Source organism: Helianthus annuus, chromosome 14 (assembly GCF_002127325.2).
Source record: "Helianthus annuus cultivar XRQ/B chromosome 14, HanXRQr2.0-SUNRISE, whole genome shotgun sequence".
Taxonomy (NCBI): Eukaryota; Viridiplantae; Streptophyta; class Magnoliopsida; order Asterales; family Asteraceae; genus Helianthus; species Helianthus annuus.
In genome coordinates this window covers 97,115,282-97,135,608 of record NC_035446.2, presented here as the reverse complement: position 1 = coordinate 97,135,608, position 20,327 = coordinate 97,115,282, and the positions used below count along the sequence as shown (strand labels likewise).

General features: G+C 37.5%; 1 protein-coding gene and 1 pseudogene across 1 annotated transcript; both read right to left on the bottom strand.

Annotated features, from left to right (window-relative positions):
* Window positions 1-1,611: 1,611 nt before the first annotated feature.
* On the bottom strand, window positions 1,612-4,918 carry LOC110887591 (annotated as a pseudogene).
* Window positions 4,919-7,667: 2,749 nt separating this feature from the next.
* Window positions 7,668-12,556, bottom strand: LOC110889253 (transcription factor E2FA). Its single transcript, XM_022136761.2, has 12 exons — window positions 12,150-12,556; window positions 10,817-11,048; window positions 10,640-10,725; window positions 10,475-10,563; window positions 10,294-10,401; window positions 10,165-10,215; window positions 10,032-10,080; window positions 9,886-9,951; window positions 9,724-9,800; window positions 8,775-8,973; window positions 8,045-8,111; window positions 7,668-7,948 (listed from the first exon to the last, which is right to left on the bottom strand). Exons 1-12 carry the CDS (start codon window positions 12,384-12,386, stop codon window positions 7,836-7,838), a joined length of 1,374 nt encoding a protein of 457 aa, XP_021992453.1. The 5' UTR covers window positions 12,387-12,556; the 3' UTR covers window positions 7,668-7,835.
* Between the last annotated feature and the right edge of the window lie 7,771 nt (window positions 12,557-20,327).

Genomic DNA, 20,327 nt, shown 5'->3' with positions numbered 1-20,327 from the left:
AATTAAAAACAAAACCATGATAAAGTCCATCAAAATGTTAAGAACATGCCAATAATCAAACTTAAACACCACGCTATACCCTAAACATAGTCCCTAATATAAATTAAAATTATTGCATGTGAAGTGAAAGTTTTTCAACATGTATTTGAGTTTTTCAATCTTCGGATATCTATCACTCGATTTTAGATTTTTCAGTCTTCAATCAAGGGTTTCTTGGATATATTTGATTTGTACGACGTCGCGTGTTTGAGCCTAGCTAGCGGCATGTGTTTTTTAGGCTTTTTTTCTTTATGTGTTCTTATCTTAAACAAATTACATTTTTTAAAATATTTGGCCTAAATAAATTAGCTTTTCTAAATTTGTAGGCCGCGATGTCACGTTAATGTCACCATCACACGTTAATATTTCATTCTTTATTCTAAAGTTTTGAGTATTACCAACTTCGTTGTCGTAACACGCATACCGACTTTACATTAATATTTTTAACAATCTAAAGTTTATCTTTAGTGTTGCGTCCCGTTTACACCGCAATGTGCAAGACATAACAGCCTTCCTTATATGCCTAATTACGTTAACGTCACCATTATAACACATGTAACGAAGTCATAAACGCGCCGCATCACGCGCGGGGTCAAAAATCTAGTAAGTTGAAAATCAGAAGAAGAAACCTACCTTATGCGAGTTGCGACCGAGAATTGAGTACATAATGTTTCGAAAATACATTATTAATGTGGACTAATTTAACATAATCGAAGTGTACCTGGATTATTTCGCACTAATCGATTGTTACTCAAACGACACCATAGATTTCGAAGTTCATCAATTAGTCGTCCGTCTTTCATGTTTCTTCATGATATGTGACTTGGGTTTAGTGAATCTCATTGTTTGGAGGATCGAGCCTGGCTATTTTGTGTAATATTGCATATATGGGCTTAGTATCATAAAAACATATCAAAAATTTGAAGGCCTTTTGGTGGCCCTAGGCCTGTTTCCTAGAGTCTTAAGCCTGTTGGGCCAGGCCTGTGAGGTACACTAATATTTTTGCACACATCAAAAACATTTACGCTGTTACTTCTAACTGGGCTCATTTCTTACACGCAAAGATGTTAGATAACACGTTTTTATATGTAATTTTAAAGTGTTTTGTAACTTTTGTGTGTTAAAAGAAACTTAAAAGTTATAAAAGTTTTTTTTAACAAATGACCATATAAAAGGATTAATAATTGCTTCAATTCATCAAAGATTCGCATAACTATGAAATTAATTTCAAGTACTTAATTAAAACTAATTATACACACATGGCAAGGTCCTATTGGGCAAACAAATGAAGTTTCAGCGTGTTTCAAATCACGCTAGGGGGGCTTTTTTGCTAAATAACGCTGGAAAGCGCCGGCGGGGGTGGGGACCAGACGTTTTGGGGCGTGTTTGAGGGGGAAAAACGCCAAAATGTTGGCCACTACGGATGGTCATAAGTAAACTTTTGTTAAACATTCAAAAGTTAAACAAATACAGAAATAGAGTAATTTATTTAAAAATGCAACTCTACCAAATTAATGCTTAACAACTCTACCAAATTAATATTCAACACTAATCAGCATAATTAACAAACGATTAAGCTGTTGGAAACGACGCTTGCTTTGCGATTCCACACAGTCCTTCTACGGCTTTCACATCGCGTTGGATCATCATATATCCATCAATACCCCAATCTTTGGACCATGAATTCTTCACTAACCAATACTTCATACCATCATATGTTCCATACCCAGCCAATGTAACATCATGGGTTAAATTTGTACCACAAGGACCTGTAAAAACACCACTCGGGTAGTACTTGAATTCATCAGCATTTGCATCTATGGAAACTGATATAGGCTGTTGGGACACAGCATTCAACAATAATGTCTCATTGTTAGCTGGTACAATTTCATAACCAGTAATGTTGGCTACCCGGGCTGCCTCATTGGCCGAGATGCATGTTCCATCTGCTGCATGATAAGGGTAACCAGTTTCATTGTTTATGCCATTTTTCACAATATATGCAAAGCTATTTTCCTTATTTCCGCCATTACATCCTCCACTTGCATCATTTCGGTTACAATCTATAAGCTGCTGCTCAGAAAGTGACATCAATTTGCCGGTGGTAAGTTGAGTAATTCCTTCCACCGCAGCGATTGTCGAAAACGCCCAGCAACTTCCTATTAAAATTTGAAAACCGAAAACCAAATTATAATAAAAAATTATCACCATATGGCCAATAAATAGTTGGTTTTGAGAAAATGATCATGACTTTAATTACTTGCATGTGTCATCTAGCACAACAAAGTTATTTTGTGACCATATCCATGCATGACACAAAAGATGCAAATTGTTGTTCCATAGGAACCACCAGGCTTATTTTTCTAAATGTTTTATTTTGATCAATTCTTTTTTAAAACCTTTTCTAATTGTATGGATGTATATATTATATAATAAATCAACAAAAAACAAAACAAAAGTGTAACAAAACAAATATAAACTTTATTTTTTTAAATTGATTTGTTGAATAAATAAACACTAATAACTTTAACTAACGAGGTTAAAAGTATTTTTAACTATTATTCCATATATAAATAAGCAACTTATATGTGCACCATGACTTGTACTTTGTGCTTGGGAAGTGTTTCAAAAAAAAAACTTTACTTTTCACTTTTAACCTAAACATTTCATATTTTACATTTTAACCCCTTTTCATTTTTTTACTTTTAACCCAAAGTTTTCCATCTTTTATAATTTAACACAACACTTTATTATTTACAACTTTCGTCCCCCATACTTTTTATCTTTCGCAAGTTTTCCGTTTTACGTTTCGTTCTAAATTTTGCGAGTTAACATGTCGTAGCGTGCATGTGAGGTTCAACGTTTTTGCTCTATTTTTTCATATTTGACAGACCCGTCGCAACGCGTCCATTTTTCTCCTTTTGAAAAGTTCGCCGCAACGGGCGGGTCGTTGATCGACTAAGTTATTATTTTCTACATTTTACGTTTCTGGTTAATTTCTTCGCACTAAGACACTGTAACGGGTGTGCGTGGTTCAACGATTTTAGTCTGTTTTTCGTTCAGTGTAATTTTTACCATTTTATCTATTTTATTTTTATTATGTTGAGAGTCGATGTGGTTGTGGCATTGGTGCTACTTGACACGGTTTTACGAACATTTTTAACCTATTAAATTTTTTTACTAATTTTTTGTTTCGGTTTACCCCTATACTTCCTTTACTTAAAAACTATTTTTACGTGCATATTTTATGTACGGGTATGTGTAAAGATGATTTATTCTACATTCCGACATAAACTTTCTTTATAGACGAGTCAGGTCAAATATAATACGTTTTCGTTTAAAGAAACCATTTTTACATGCATATTTCTATGTACGTTTTCGTATAAATTCAAGTTGTTCTACGATTCGACGTAAAGTTTTTTGGGAAATGATTCAGGTCAAATATAATATGTTTTCGTGTTTATTTTATGTATGTTTCATAAAGTTTGTTTCGAACCGAGTGGAGTCAAATTATGGTTTCTTTTTCTCCCTTTTTTTGAAAGCTCTAGCTAATCTCTTTCGATTACATGTGCATATTTTCCTTCGTACCCGTTACGTTTTCTTTGTATAAGTTGGGTCACATATAATACGTTATGATTGTTCGATATGAATTCCATTTACTTTACGTTTGATCCAATCACAATGCTTATACAGGTTACACTGAGTTCAACTGGATACGTCGAAATGTGTGTTTTCATATGGTTAATGCATTATATAACGTTTGGACTAATCCATTCAATATTTACGATATACCCGCGCCGCAACGCGGGCGGGTCTTAACCCTAGTTAAAATAAAATTACAGTAAAACATAAAAAAAGAAAAAAGTAAAATTTAAATATAAACAAATAATGTACCTATAAATATATATTTGCTGCTCTAGAAAACCAATAAAAATTTAATCAGAGAAAAACAATTTTCAAGTAAGCCTTGGTCAACTCGTGAATCCGGGCATTGAAACATTTATTAAATTAAAGAAAAAAAAAAGTAATATCATATTTCTGTAAAAAAATCACTTTCGTAAATTAAACGGTCAGCTTGATCATATTTTAAGTTCCCATAACATTAACGCGGGCGGGTCTTAACCCTAGTTAAAATAAAATTACAGTAAAACGTAAAAAAAGAAAAAAGTAAAATTTAAATATAAACAAATAATGTACCAATAAATATATATTTGCTGCTCTAGAAAACCAATAAAAATTTAATCAGAGAAAAACAATTTTCAAGTAAGCCTTGGTCAACTCGTGAATCCGGGCATTGAAACATTTATTAAATTAAAGAAAAAAAAAGTAATATCATATTTCTGTAAAAAAATCACTTTCGTAAATTAAACGGTCAGCTTGATCATATTTTAAGTTCCCATAACATTAAGATTTGTTCCAAATATGTAGTATTGAATATTGATTTACCACATGCGCCTTGACCCTTGATTTCAGTAACAGCTCCTTTCTCCCTCCAATCCATGCTATCTGGCACTTCACTCACACTTTCATACTTGAACGATGTTGCTACATGTGATTTCAAATCAACCGGATCATTGTGCCCAGTGGCATAGGCTTTTAACTCATCCTTTGTTCGGTCTGCAAAATGGTTGATAGCCAGCTTGTAAGACCGATCTCCGAATGAGTTAAACGATTCGACGAACTCCACATTTTTCTTAAAAATGTTGCTGCGCATTTCCTTCTCAGCGTTATTTTTGTACACACGACCGTATCAAGCCATCCATAGATCATGTTTTTGTGATATGTGTGCATCACTTGGAGTTCTTGATGTTATTTGACACAAACACATACCAAGAACTACAAGAGAAAGAATTAGTGTTTTTTCACGTGGCAAACCCATAGATTACTCTTGCTTTGAGTGATGGTAAAATATTTATGTTGATAGTATTTAAATGAAATTGTTTCATTATATATACACTTAGTTATTGGAAAGATTTAGTGAGACGTGAAATTTAATTAACCTTGTACACAAATTGATTGTATGTAATATGTTATTATTAGGGGGTAGGGGTGCTCCACTTTCCATCACTCATCACACCCAATCATTGTCCGTCACCTCATATTGAGCTTGATTCCATCACTAGTTAATAGATAAAAAAGAAACTTCATGGGTGTTAGGTGACAAAGTCACACCCTTCATATCACCTTGGGTCCGCCCTAGTGCATGTGAGATTTGATTTTAAAACTAAAAAAAGTTGTAGGGAAATGGACTAATGGTCTGCCTTCCTAAAACTATAAGGCTGTTTGTAATGAGCTCACACCCCTAATGAGGTGGTTGTGACCCATTGTTAAACATCGTCCCACAAAGCGCCAAGCTCACTATGAAAAGAGCCATCTTGAGCGCACCATGGGCGTGAAAGGAAGGAAAAGGACCGTTGGGTGGGGGTCCCCAAACACCCCAACCGCTACAAACCATTTCTTAAACTTAAACCTTATATATACCAAAATATTATTTTTACGTACACCCAATGTTTTGAAAACCGGATCGGACCTACCGGTCAGACCAGGAACCGAAGCTCTAACTGGTCCGGTTTAGTATATTAGACCGGATTGACATTGAACCGGTGAACCGGCGGTCGAAACGAAAAAACAGTTAGTTGAACCGGGTTATTAAAGGATTGAACCGGATTTCGGCATGTTTTTTTTCAAATTTCACCCTATTAATTTTAAAACACCCGCCAGTTCTTACATCGAGTCAGACCAGTGAACCAGTGACCAGACCGGTTGAACCAGTGGACCAATGACCAGACCGGTTGAACCGGTCGAACCAGTTGTATGATACACCACAACTAAACTCTCTCCCAGTACTCAGTATTTATAAAAACATTTCCTACATATTTAAAAAAATGAATCCACGACCCTACTTATGACGATAACGATGACAATATAGACTTTGATTAGTTTGTGAAATTAACTTATTTTTATTTATTATTAGTATATTGTGATTTAAAAAAAGATCATACTTAAATAAACAAATAATGATTAAAAATTGGTTGATGTGAAGTGAATACTAGTGAAATCGTTACATCCTTAACCAAATATATTTAAACGGTTATGAATACCCTAACAAAGTTTTTGAGTGAGAAGGGTCTTGGCTGTATATTCACCGAATATGTAGAGCATTGCAAAACACGAATATTCTATGTAGATTATATATTAAACATTGTTGTAGAATCCAATGAAGCTAAATTTGTTGAGCCAAAATTCTAAAAAAAATCCCTACGACTAGAGATAGGCATAATCAGTTCTTTTTAATAGCCGGAACCGGTTCCTATCCGTACCCGGTTCCTGATGACAGTGAATGGAACCGGTTCCAGTTCGTACCCGAGTATTAACCACTAAAACTAGAACCGACTGTAACTGGTTTCAGGTATTGTGGAACCGTTTACTCAGAGGAACCGATTCCATCGGATAATTTAAAGAAAAGCTGTTATTTGTACTACAGGAATCGGTTCCAACGGCTATAATGTCGTTGGAAACCGATTATTGAATATTATAACCGGTTTTTGGTATAAATACCCATATTCTCCATTCTCTTTCATTCATCCACTTCAAACATTCATTACTAACCCCTTTAATGAATGGCTAACAATTTATAGGAACCGGTTCTAACGGTTAGGAATCGATTCCAACGGCTAGAATCGATTCCAACAGTAATAAAACACAATAAATGCAGTTTGGCATCGGTCAGGAATCGATTTCAACGGCTAGGAATCGATTTCAACGGCTAGGAATCGATTCCAACGGTAACATAGACAATCGGGTCCTAAATGTTTACAGGGAACCGGTTCCAGGTAGGAACCATTTTTATTCATAAAATGTGGAACCAGGTAGGAACTGTCGGGTATTTTGAACCCGGAACCAGTTCTACTATACGTCGGGTAGGAACTGGAATCGGTTCCAGGTCAGTTCTACCGGGTCGGGTTTGGAACCGGGTATTATGCCCATCTCTACCTATGCCTAGGACTAGTGGAAGTGTGAACTCAATCATGATTTGATTACCCTACAAACACAGGCAAAGCAATCAAGAAAACTAAATCATTTGGTTCTGATTCACGTTTTTATAGTGACAGTGTGACAATATTGAAAAGAATCGTCCTTGGCTTTATGAAGCTATATAATTAAGGAATAATCTTTCTAAAAAAAAGTAAATGATAAAGAAAAGGCTAAGCACTTAAAGGTAAAAAGTCGAATACCAGTCAAGGACCAATAGTTGAGATATCGGTAATTTTATTATCATGCAGAATTTATTTATATAGCAATTTAACACTTAACAATTCAATATACTGACTCTCCTATCATTAACAAATTAACCTTTTACAACTTGAAAAACACTAACAATTGTAGCAAGTAAAAACTGATTAAGACTTAAAACACTAACATTTAACAATTATAAAACTTAAAACACTAATAACAGCAATAAGAAGAAAGACGAATGCTAGAACTAAGAAGAAAAGTACTAAAATCGAGAAAATCGGAGATACATCGGCCAATATCGCCGATAACATCGGTACCGATATTTTGCACCGATATCTCACCAGGGGATCGATACCCGATATATCGGCGATATTAACTGCATAGAGAAAAGCTAAATAAAAAATGCATTTCATTTAAGTCTGCTGAAGATTAAACAAAACATGGGTATGATACCCATTAAATAACCAAGTTTTATTTGTACCAAACAACAGCTTAATCTTTAAAACTTCTACAACTTTCACTGTACAACAAACCCCTCTCATACCTTAACTGGATGAATTTCACTTCTTTGTGCTGACATCAGCTGGTGGTGTACTCGGGTTTCCTGTGCTGACATCACCTAAACCAAAATCGTCACTTAGTAAATCCACCCCATCCCATTCGATATCACCTACTGCAAGTAGCCAATAAACGCAAACAAAACACTACATCAATACTTCATGAGCGTATATATAACATTTAAGTAATTAAGTTTGAGTAAAAGGCATACAATCCGTATTCCACATATCCGTGAGCGGAACTTCTCTGTCTGACAAAAGCCAGTAGTCTTCATCATTCTGCAATGATGTAATTAACATGATTATTACAGAAGACTGACCCATTTTGATACCTTTTTTTCGTAAAACAGACCATTTTAAAGTGAGCCCGTTTTTACAGAGAGCCTTTTTCAACCCATTACCCGCAGCCCATCTATTTTTCCAGGCTTAGCAGTAGTAAAAAATCTTTTGTTAGAAAAGAACTAGAGTAAAATGCCATTTTCGTCCCTGAGGTTTGGTCAGTTTTGCGACTTTCGTCCAAAGGTTTGTTTTTTTGCATCTGGATACAACAGGTTTGAAATCTTGCCATTTTCATCCGGATCATCCATTTTCATTCGGCTCGTTAACTCCATCCATTTTTCTCCGTTAAGTCAGACTGTCGGAGGTATTTTCGTCTTTTTTGTTAACTTAAAAAGCAATTTGGTCTTTTTCGCTTTACGTACAAGCATCTAGCATAATGTACATAAAGTGAAAAAGACCAAATTACGTATTAAGTTAACAAAAAACACAAAAGTACTCCTGACTTAACGGAGAGAAATGAATGGAGTTAACAAAAAACACAAATAGTGAGATTTCAAACCTTTTGCATCCAGATGCGGAAAAACAAACCTTTGAACAAAAGTCGCAAAACTGACCATACCTCAAGGACGAAAATGGCATTTTACTCAAATAACTAATACTTACACTAGCGTCAGAAGGCACTATCTTCATAATTCTCGAAGGTGAATCTTGAGGTAGATTATGGTCAACCGTCACACCAGTATTTGCAACAATGTTTGACTCAGTTGCGGGATTATCATTGGATCCAGAGCTCGAAGCAATCGGCATAGACACGGGTTGTTGTTCAGCCCCGTCAATATCCTCAAACTTCTCTTCAAATTGACTAAAATGACCCTCAAGTGAATAAATAATAAGTATATGATATGAGCTCAAAAGTAGGCCTGTAAACGAACCGAACATCCATGAATTGTTCGTGAACTAGTTCGGCGGGAAGTTCGTTTATGTTTGTTTATTTAATAAAGAAACAAACATGGACACACGTTGTATTCGTTCATTTATGTCCGTGAACGTCCATTTACGTTCGTTTAATTACATTTGTTTAAGTTCGTTTCTATTTAAATATACAAGTAGTTATATTTATATAAATATTATACATAAAAGGAACTTTCTAACTACTTACAGAAATATACTAATAGTAATTGGGCTTTCTAGTAATAAAAGTTGGGTTTCCAATGAAATTTATCATAATTAATCACTAATTTACATAAAAAATTAGTTTTATGTCTGACTATGTTTTGTCAATTATGTTCTTTTGGGTTCATTTATGTTTGTCCAAATATGTTCATTTGTATTGTTTATTGTTTGTTAAATTATGTTCGTTTAAGTTTGTTTGTTTATGTTCGTGAACTGTTCGTTTAGGTTTTAAACAAACAAACATAAATAAACACGAGCATGCCCATCTTCTTAATAAACGAACATAAACAAAAAAATGTGTTCAATTACATGTTCGTTTTCGGTTAAGGTTAAAGTTAAATGAACAGAGACGAACATGCCTTTGTTTGTGTCGTTCGGTTCATTTACAGGCCTACTCAATAGAATGCAAGTAGTTTTGAAAGTATTGAATTATTATTACCTGACAAGATATACATCTATAGGACCCATTGTGCTTCTAAGGATTATTCTGTACCTCCTTTGCGGATAGTCAACAGCCTGATGTTTGACGATGCATAGTTAGCATCACTGACGTGGCATTTTTTATTCTTAAGTTTTGCAAAACATCTATCTACATACTCACCTCATCAGGATCAGGAACTTCAAGAGTGGTCCCGTGTGGAGCCTTTATTGCTATCAAAGTTTCATTCTGTCATCCGTAAAGAGTATAAAGATTTAGACAACTATAAATGTGCCGGCTTATGTAACTACTAGATTGCATAACGTTACCTGAAAGCATGGTAAGCTTTTTATGTCATCTTCTGTAACAAAAAGCCATCTAAAACATCATCGAGTCAGCATGTATGATGCTTGAACATATTTTTAAATTAACAAAAACTATTTTGAGAAAGAAAGCATGTACTTTTGGTTGTTGTCATCTTCACTCAAATCTCTCATTCTTTCCTGCATTTGTCTGCAACGGTTTTAATGTCAGCCCAAACAGAATTTTTTAATATATGATTATCTGATTATGTTGAAAAAATTAAATAACCTTATGTTTTCATCCAATCCATGTTCTTCCATAGAAAGTCTTTGAACCTCGGCCTGTAACAGGGTGACATCATCCTCCATCTCTTCGGGTTTAGTAGCATCAAGGCCCCTAAACATTTAATTAAAAAAATCAAGTAAACTACAGATGTTGAAACATGTGATATGTGATAAAAATTACTTACTTCCAGCGGATTCTGTTCTTGAGCTTCTTTTCGATAAGACCAATGCCTTCAAGGACGTTTGTTATATCATATATCCGCCTCTTCTGCACCTGTATAATGATAGCTCCTTCAAAATTATGATTTTAGATAAGCGCATATAATAGAACTTCCATTAGAAAAAGGTACCTCCAAAGTATCAGCAGCATTATTCAAATCAAGAATACCATCTTCAGCATGCGTAATGAGGTTAATGAACTTTTTCGTTAAAAGGCCTGCAAAGTTTACAAATTCCCATCAACAATAGATTTTTTATGCGTATTCTTTTACAGAAGGGTACTATGAAATAATCTAATTATAAGTTACCTAGAGAGCTGTCATAGCGACAGTTACCAGCAGGAGTAAGTGGAGACGGTGAACCTGTATTAGAAAGAGGGGTTTGAGGAGCAGCTTTGGTGTTCTTTGTAGCCTTTGAACGACCATTAACCCTTCCACCTTTTCCAGAAACAGGAGTGTGAACAGGACTGCTAACTGTAGATGCAGCCCATTCATTTGACGCCGATTCATAATGACTTATTCCAAGTTTTCTCTTCACTGGCTGTAAAAACATCAATCATACACAGACTTATAGCATCAATCTAACGTTACCAAACCAGATTACATAGCGCTTAATTTCATTTTAGAGGTAAACTTGAGTTCATTTGTTCATTGGCATACACAAATATGATCTTTTTAGTGCTTCAGTGGCAATTACCCTCTTACCACTTAATCTCTAAATAAGTAGGTTGAAGCAGAATATAAAGAATGTGTTTGCTAATACATTTACTCTATTTCTGCATATACATACAAAGTTTATAACAATCCTTGTCTTGAGTTTCGTCATTTCGCCGTGCACTTCTGCTAAGTCTAGCAAACAGAGTCAAGATAGCACCAAGAAACTCAACACATACACGCAGATGAACTGTTAAGAGAGCTCTGGAAATTCTAATAATGCAGTATGTTTAGCTGACAAAGTGACATAAAAGAGCTATTAAGCATTTAAAGTCAGTTTCTAGAAACAAAATACAAAAAAGCCAATTTAACCTAAATCCCTAAAGTCAGTCTCTGAATGTTGTTTCTAAAACCAGATTTTAAGTATATAATAGCTCTTTCTGGTCACTTTGTTTGCTAAACATACTGCATTATCAAATATGTGTCTACCCGATAAGTTTTGTTTACGATAAACCTTGTCTTGAGTTTCATCATTTCACCGTGCACTTCTAGCTAATTCTAACAAATAGAGTAAATAAACACAGAAAAATACCCTAATCTTAAACTCAATACCTAAAAGAAGTTAAACGATTAACGAACTCATAAAATTCTTATAATGCAGTATGTTTAGCAAACAAATCAACCATAAGAATCTACTAAATACTTAAAATCCGGCTCTAGAAACAACACACATAAACACAAGTTTATCCTAATTCCTAAATCCCTAGTTCACATTATAACAAACCAGCAACAAACTGTTGAAAAATTAAGCAAAAAACAAGCACAGGTGCACACAAACACTGTATATAGTATAAACTACAATCCTAAACACTAAATAGCTACAATCAACCTCACAACCAGTTCTAATCAAAATCAGAAACACAATTGCAACAATCAAAGCCATATACCTCACAACAATAATAACAAAAAACAAGCACAAAAAAACTACCGGAGATCTAACAATCAACACTTCAGCCTCCTGATCCACACCACTAACGCTTCGTCTGCCATCAGTTCCACTCGAAAACCGATGATAATCATCAGCCGGAACAAACGGCGGCTTCGTCGGATACAGCGACAAGTTCCGCCGCATCGGATGCGGAATCGGAGCTCTTCCTCCGGCGACGGTTGACGACGGCGGCGGCGATGGCGCTGCGTGGTGGTTCGGAGCTCGAGCATCGGACATTCTGCAGAATTGGAAGCTGTGAAGCAACGGATGTGAGAGATTGCTGTGGAATTGAGTTAGGGTTTAGGTTTTGGGGGTTTTAGAGAGAGAAAGTAGAGAGAGAGAGTGAGGGTTTGGAGGGGGAAAGTGGGAGAACAGAAAACTAGGGAAGGGAGGGAATTTTTGTGTTCGGACAGATGTGGAGGGAACGAAAATAAAAAAGAGTTAGGTGGCTCTTGGTCCTTGTAGTTTTGGGTAATTACATAAATAGTCCGTGTGATTTGTTTTGGTTTGGTTTGGCGTGTGATCGTTGGTTCGACTTGGAGAAAATCGTTTTAGGTCGTGTGTGGTTTAGTGGAAAACTTTGTCTTGTGTTTGTTTGTCATTTGATTTAGATGACAAAAAGAGTATGGCGAAGATGTGGATGGTAGTATGTCAGTTAGGCAGGGTATGTAATGTGCTTAATGTGGTGTATCTTTGCAGATTGTTTTGATGATGAAGGATTGAATAATAATGATGTATTTAGATGTTGATGGCTAATTGAATTATATTTGGGAAATGAAAATGTAGTATAATAAAAGGTGAAGCGTAGTGAAATGGAGATGTTAGTGTAGTAAATGTAAAGTGTATGAAAATTAAGAGAAGAATGATCTTTCATAAGGGGGATGGGATTATTGTAATGGGAAGACTAATCAACGATTTGTTTTATGTTGCGGAGGTCTTGAAAGCTAATAAGTTATTAATATAATCGTTCATAAAAGTTCAAACGACAATTATAAGTTGTAGCTTCAACTCGATATATAAAGGGTGATAAACACATGGGTCAAAATAAAGAGTGAGTTACCATAAAAATTGGTAATTTCTTTAAGAATAAACAAATTGAATACAAATATATGGAGCAATAGATGATAAAACATATAGCCATTGACTATGGGGTATGGTGTCACACCCCAACCGATGGCAGAATCATCGGGGCGCGGTACTGAGCGAAACAGATTGTCCAGAAGTTTCCACAACAACTATTATTACAAATTCAGTTAAGTGATACGTCCCATACCGTATCCCAAATAAATAAACAAGTTATCATAGAATACAACTAAACAAATAGTACTGTTTCGACAACTCAGATTTAATTTATTACAAACCAAATGTTTAAAAGTACGGCCCAGAGTCATTAAGACTCGTCCGGACAAGATCTACAGACAACTAATGCCATAGATGCTTGATCGAACAACTCCAACGGCTCCATGGCTATAGTTTATTCACTTCTAGAGACCCCTAGGTAGGCTACGACCTACAACTGCTAGATGGGCTCTAAAGCTTTATTATTGCCTCGCTTTCCTAGCAAGTAAGCATCCTAATTACCTGTCACATACGTTAAAATAAAGTCAATACATAAAATGTAAAGGTGAGCACACAAGTTTGATAATAGCATATAGAGTTCGAATAGTTTACGCATAACCAGGCACGTACACAGAGGAAAACGATGCATGTTAATTATCGACATGGGACCATCGGTACCAACGACTGCGGGTTGACCGTCCGAGACGGTTCGCAATACATGATTACCATCGTAATCCATGCAAGTATTTGTCCTTAACAACCCCCGTGTGAACGGGTGCTGAGTCCAAACTATAGTACTATGTTGCTAAGGCAGGTAGATAGCACTCCACGTGTAAACATAATAAACAGCATTCATTTAGTCAAATAGCACATACAATTCGGTCAGCGTTCAAATAGTTTGTGTTTGATTGTGATTTGATAAGTAACGTATGTAACACCCAAAAGTGCTAAAGCAAAAAGGGATCGAGTATACTCACAGTGATTGATTGTGGATTGAAGGGAGCGCTGAGAGTAAGATTAGCCTGAATAGTTCGATAGCATAACGATAAGTGACGTGGAAAAGTAAACAAGTATGGATGGATCAAATGGGTTGGTCGATCGAACGGCAGGTTCGATCGAACGGCCCGCTCGATCGGCTGGTATATTCGATTGGACAGTCCTGTTCGAACGGCCGGCTGGCTCGATCGGCTGGACTATTCGAGTGGATTGTTTCTTCCTCTGGTGTGTTTGTGTTAGGGGATTTGAACTTTGGAAGTTTTTGTTGCAGTATTTGAGAACACTGAAGTGTTCCTGCCTTTTCGAGTAGTTTGATCGAACGGTTCGTTCGATCGGCTAGCTCACTCGATCGGCTAGCCCACTCGATCGGCTAGGAGCTTCATGTTAGTCCCCAACTGAATGTCACTCGATCGGACAGTCTGTTCGATCGGCTGACATTCTCTACTACGAACAAGTTGTGAAAACGATTAAGTGTTGAAGCATAGTATCTCATGATCCGAACAGTAATGTTTACCCATCGAGTGACCCATTCGATTGATCATTACTTCGTCAATACTATTCTTCAAAAGTTTGGAGTGTGGGGCCATGTGCTAGCCGATCGGCTGGCCCGGTCGATCGGCTGGCGTATCCGATCGGCTGGGCTGTTTGACAGCCTAGCCGTTCGGCCAGCATTTCTGACCTGGTCGGCCTTTCGTCTAACACCTGGTTGTTTGTTTATTTGTTATTCTTTCAAGGTATCTTGACAACGTGTTGAACTATGATAACCTTCGTCCCCACCTGTTCCCTTGGCTCGAACAGGAATCACCCAAGTCCGGCCGGTTGAACGGTTTGGAATGCCGGTTTAGAGTTTAACCGTTATCGGTGAACCTTGTTTATAGACCCGAATCTTGAACCCTCCCAACCATTTGAGTGATTGGTTAGCCGGTTCAAGCTCTGTTTCTACCGGTTTGAAGGCATTGAGTGTAAAAGAGTTGAAAGAAAGTTGGAAATCCTTTTTTCAATCCTTTACATTATGAAATGTTTAGATCCATGATGGATTTTAGCTTGTTTATGTGGAAATCGGTTAGATCCAAGCTAATCATAGTGGAATGAGGCCAAAACATGATGTTCTTTAAGAACACCATGATGACATCACCCAAGAACGCTTAGATCTTGGTGATTTCACGGTTAGAATCTAAGTTTTGAAAGATAGAAAGGTGTAGAATCAAGTAATGATCAAGATCGTACAAGAATTAGAGTGAAAACTTACCGGGATTGAGAGAAATCTGAGAAAAGGTGAAGAAGATAGCTGGTTCGGTCAGAGCTTTCCAAAAGTGGAAAGTATGACAATGACAGCCCTATTTATAGGCTTCCAAAAGAGGAAAGTGTCAGCCGATCGGCTGGGAGATCCGATCAAGTGGGCTGCTCGATCGGCTGGCAAGGTGCTAGCCGATCGACTGGCCTGTTCGATCAGGATGCTTCCAGTTCGATCCGCCACGCACTTTGAGTATTTTGCGACGATTTTCGACGTTTCGACTCCGACGTATGATGTTATGATTTCAATAGAGTTACTAGTCAAATTACTTTTAATCCCAACCACTATATCTAACATACAGTCTTCGTTAAGTCATGCTTCGATGTCGGTTTCGATTTGAGTTTGATTGCCTTTCGAGTTTCGATGCGATTTTCGATTGATTTGCTTGAATACCACACCAAACATAAAGTAGCACGCACAAGTAACACGTAAGGCACACACACACACGTTTAATAATACCAAATTCGCATAATTCGATTCTCGAGTTCGATTGATTGTTAGATCGGTTTGATTCCTGATTAGATTAACTTTATCGCATTGTTACTTCCTATCATTCACAGTCGTAGATCGGTTCGCGTTAAAAACACATTCGATTACTTCGATTCTTGCTGATTACAACACTTACTCCACATAATACAACTAAAACATAAAATCGACTATTTACAGTCAAAGAAAGTCAAAGTTGACTTGGACTTTGACTTTGACTTTGACATTCGAAAACACGGGGTGTTACAGCCTCCCCTTGTTTAGGGAATTTCGTCCCGAAATTAGGCTCGAAGGCTACACAGCACCGTGATTTACCAATTTGATGCTTCAGATCTATTTATTTAAACAACTGCGGGTACTTGGCCTTCATGTCGCTTTCGAGTTCCCAAGTGAACTCCGCGCCTCGTTTGCCTTCCCATCGGACCTTCACGATCGGGATGCGAGAGCGCCTGAGCTGCTTGGTTTGGCGATCCATGATTTCGACAGGCTTTTCCACGAAGTGTAATGTTTCGTTGACCTGAAGATCGTCGAGTGGTACGATTAGATCATGATCAGCAAGGCATTTCCGGAGGTTAGAGACGTGGAAAGTCGGGTGGACGTTACTGAGTTCCTCCGGTAATTCGAGTCTGTAGGCGACTTTTCCGATCCTTTCCAGAATCCTAAAAGGTCCAACATATCGAGGCGCGAGTTTCCCTTTCTTGCCGAATCGGACTACACCCTTCCAAGGTGATACCTTTAGGAGTACGTAGTCACCAACTTCAAATTCAAGGGGTTTGCGTCTTTTATCGGCGTAACTCTTCTGTCTGTTCCGAGCTTTTACCAGGTTTTCTCTTATCTGGTGGATTTTGTCAGTCGTTTCTTGTAGAATCTCGGGACCGGTTAGTTGCGAGTGACCGATCTCATGCCACACAATAGGCGATCGACATCTTCTACCATACAAAGCCTCGAAAGGTGCCATTTGGATGCTGGCATGATAGCTGTTATTGTACGAGAATTCCACCAATGGCAGGTGTTTGTTCCAACTTCCACCAAAATCTATTACACACGCTCGGAGCATGTCTTCAAGAGTACGGATCGTCCTTTCAGTCTGTCCGTCGGTTTGAGGGTGGAATGCAGTACTCAGATTAAGCGACGTACCAACGGCCGCTTGAAACGTTTCCCATAATCGCGAAGTAAACCGAGCGTCACGATCTGAGATGATATCACGAGGCGTACCATGATTACGAATGATCTCGTCGGTGTAGATTTGGGCTAGTCGTTCCACCTTGTAGTCTTCTCGTATCGGCAAAAAGTGGGCTGATTTCGTTAGACGATCAACTAGGACCCAAATACTGTCGTGACCTGATGGCGTGGGCGGGAGTTTCGTTATGAAATCCATAGCTATACTCTCCCACTTCCATACGGGTATTGGCGGTTGTTCGAGTAAGCCAGAAGGTCTTTGGTGTTCAGCCTTGACTCTTGCACAAGTTAAACAGCTTCCAACATACAGAGCGATATCCCTTTTCATACCCGGCCACCAGTACTTATAACGCAGGTCCTGGTACATCTTGTCTGCACCGGGATGAATAGAATATCGGGACTTGTGGGCTTCGTTCATGATAATCTTTCGCAAATCGGTCCGCTTAGGGATCCAAATTCGATCCAGATAATAGAATATCCCATCTGGTTTGCTTACTAATTGAGCTCCATCGTGATAGATCCTTTCTTTCTTCAATGTATGCTCGTTGAAGCAAGCATGTTGGGCTTCTCGGATGAGGGTTTCGAGGTTATGTTGTGCTTGGATATTTCGGGTACTGAGCATGTAACTCTTTCTGCTGAGAGCGTCAGCAACCACATTCGCCTTGCCTGGGTGATAACGAATCTCACAGTCGTAATCATTGAGAAGTTCTACCCATCGGCGTTGACGCATATTAAGCTCTCTCTGATTAAAGATGTGTTGTAAACTCCTGTGATCAGTGTAGATTGTACACTTAGTGCCATACAGGTAGTGTCGCCAAATCTTCAATGCAAAGACAACCGCGCCTAGCTCGAGGTCATGGGTTGTATAGTTCTTCTCGTGGATCTTGAGCTGACGAGATGCGTAGGCTATAACCTTGTCTCGCTGCTTGAGAACACAGCCGAGACCAAGGTTAGAAGCATCACAATAGACAATGAAGTTGTCGCTTCCATCGGGCAGTGTAAGAATCGGTGCGTTGCACAACATATGCTTAAGGGTTTGAAAGGCAGTCTCTTGCGCGTTTCCCCACACAAAAGGCTTGTCCTTATGGGTAAGAGCAGTAAGCGGCACAGCGATCTTAGAGAATCCTTCGATGAATCGTCGATAATAGCCCGCTAGTCCGAGAAAAGAACGAACTTCTGACGGGTTCTTAGGCGTAATCCAACCTTTAACAGTTTCAATCTTCGCAGGATCGACATGGATACCCCGACTACTCACTATGTGACCCAGAAACTGAACCTCCTCCAACCAGAATTCGCACTTGGAGAATTTGGCATAGAGTTGGTTCCCCTGGAGTAGCTCGAGAACCAAACGTAGATGTTGCGCGTGTTCGGCTGTCACACCCCAACCGATGGCGGAAACATCGGGATGAGACGAAGTGTGTATAGATTGCTAGAGACGTCATAACACTATGTGACAATATTTAATTAAATTCAAATTTCATTGCAATACTAAATGTCATACAAGATTCAAAAAGAAATAACAACATTGTTTCACAACATAACATAACAATAAAAGATAGATTAATCTAGGTGTGTATCTAGTCCACCCTAAATCTCGTTTCGTCTTGAATATCATCTCAACAATTAACCTGCAACATGTATTAAAATAGAGTTCAATGCAAAAGCAAAGGCGAGTATACAAGTTTGGTTACATAGCATAATAGAATAAAAACTCATATCCAACATGTTACTAAGTGAATAAATTTACTAGCAATGCAATTTTTGGCGTACAATATGATCAAACCCAAGAATACAACGCATAAAATAGCCTAATCCCAATAGTTTAGCGGGATGGTAAAGTTTAACTTAACAATACCCAATTAGAATAGCGGGCGGGGCGTTAATCCTATAGCGCTATAATTGTTAAGGTGGGCTAGCAAAGTTAATGAGCATATAACGTTCCAAATCGTTCATAGAGCATACAAGCATAGCAAATATTCAAAATAGTTTCATGTCACGTTCATAAATAGAGTATGTTTTGTTTAAGCATAAAAGTTGTTTTGAATAGGCATACATGTTGCATCCCAAAGTGTAAAGGGGAAAAAGGGATCGAGTATACTCACAAAATTGCATATGTTTCTCGATTATCCAAAGTGACGAAGTTGTTGAGATTAGAAAGTTGAATGTGTTCGATTTGGAGTTCAAGAGGTGTTTCAATATGGTTTTAGGGATTTGGAGTTTAAATAACATGAAAATAACCATATGAAAATAATCATCTAACACATATGACACTTGTTCTTGACACTATGAAACTCTAAAAGAGTTTAAATGTTTTCATGGAACAAGGTTCCATTAGAATCGTGACAAGTTGTCAAGGCCTAAGATGATACAATCTACTAGCTTGACGAATGTCCATTAGTTCATCACCAAGAGTTCGATTTGTTCGAATATTACATAAGTATTATATAGAGCATAGTATATCATATAAGTCAAGCATGAGGTAGGAAGAACAAGCTCCCATTTAGGCACCTCCAATGTTCACCACTACACTTGATGTAAAAAAAGACATTCAAGGAGGGTCTTGAACTTACATAAGAAATGAAATGAACAACTATTCTATGAGAAAACATCAAGAAGTGAGTGGATGTTCATGAAAGATAGCCCAAGCTAGTCTAACCATCACTCTTTTACCAAGCTTCAAGCTTGAACACTTCTTGTGGGTAGAACCCTAACTAAAACAGAACGTTTATGAGGTTTAATCCTCTGATTTTAAGTGTCTCAACCTTGTTTTTAAGCCCAACTAACCATTCATTTGATTATGAGCATTAGGACATAAGTTTGAGATGAGAAAACTCAAGTTTGGTTAAGTTTAACAAAGATTTCATGAAAACAAAAACAATCAGTGGACTTTGGAGCCTTTTTGCCGGAGTTCCAGGGACTTATTTACTGTGAAAAACCCTTGGAATCGAAGCTAAGGAAAATCCAAGCACATAGGAAAAAGAATGAGCTAAAATGGACAAGAAACGAAGAAGTTATGCTTGTTTGAAGAACTTGAGTCGAATCTGTCCAAAACTCCGAATTTGGAGCTGATTGAGGGTGTTTGAGAGTGATTTAGATGAGTTTGTAAAGTGTTTAGAGCTTGGATTATGATGGGTTTTTATAGGGAAGGTTTAGGTTAGTTGGTG

Coding starts and splice junctions, on each gene's coding strand:
- LOC110889253 (XM_022136761.2), bottom strand. CDS start 12,386: ATGTCCGATGCTCGAGCTCCGAACCACCACGCAGCGCCATCGCCGCCG. Junction 11,049..12,149: donor TGTTGATTGTTAGATCTCCG/GTAGTTTTTTTG, acceptor ATGTTTTTACAG/CCAGTGAAGAGAAAACTTGG. Junction 10,726..10,816: donor TCGCTATGACAGCTCTCTAG/GTAACTTATAAT, acceptor TAAACTTTGCAG/GCCTTTTAACGAAAAAGTTC.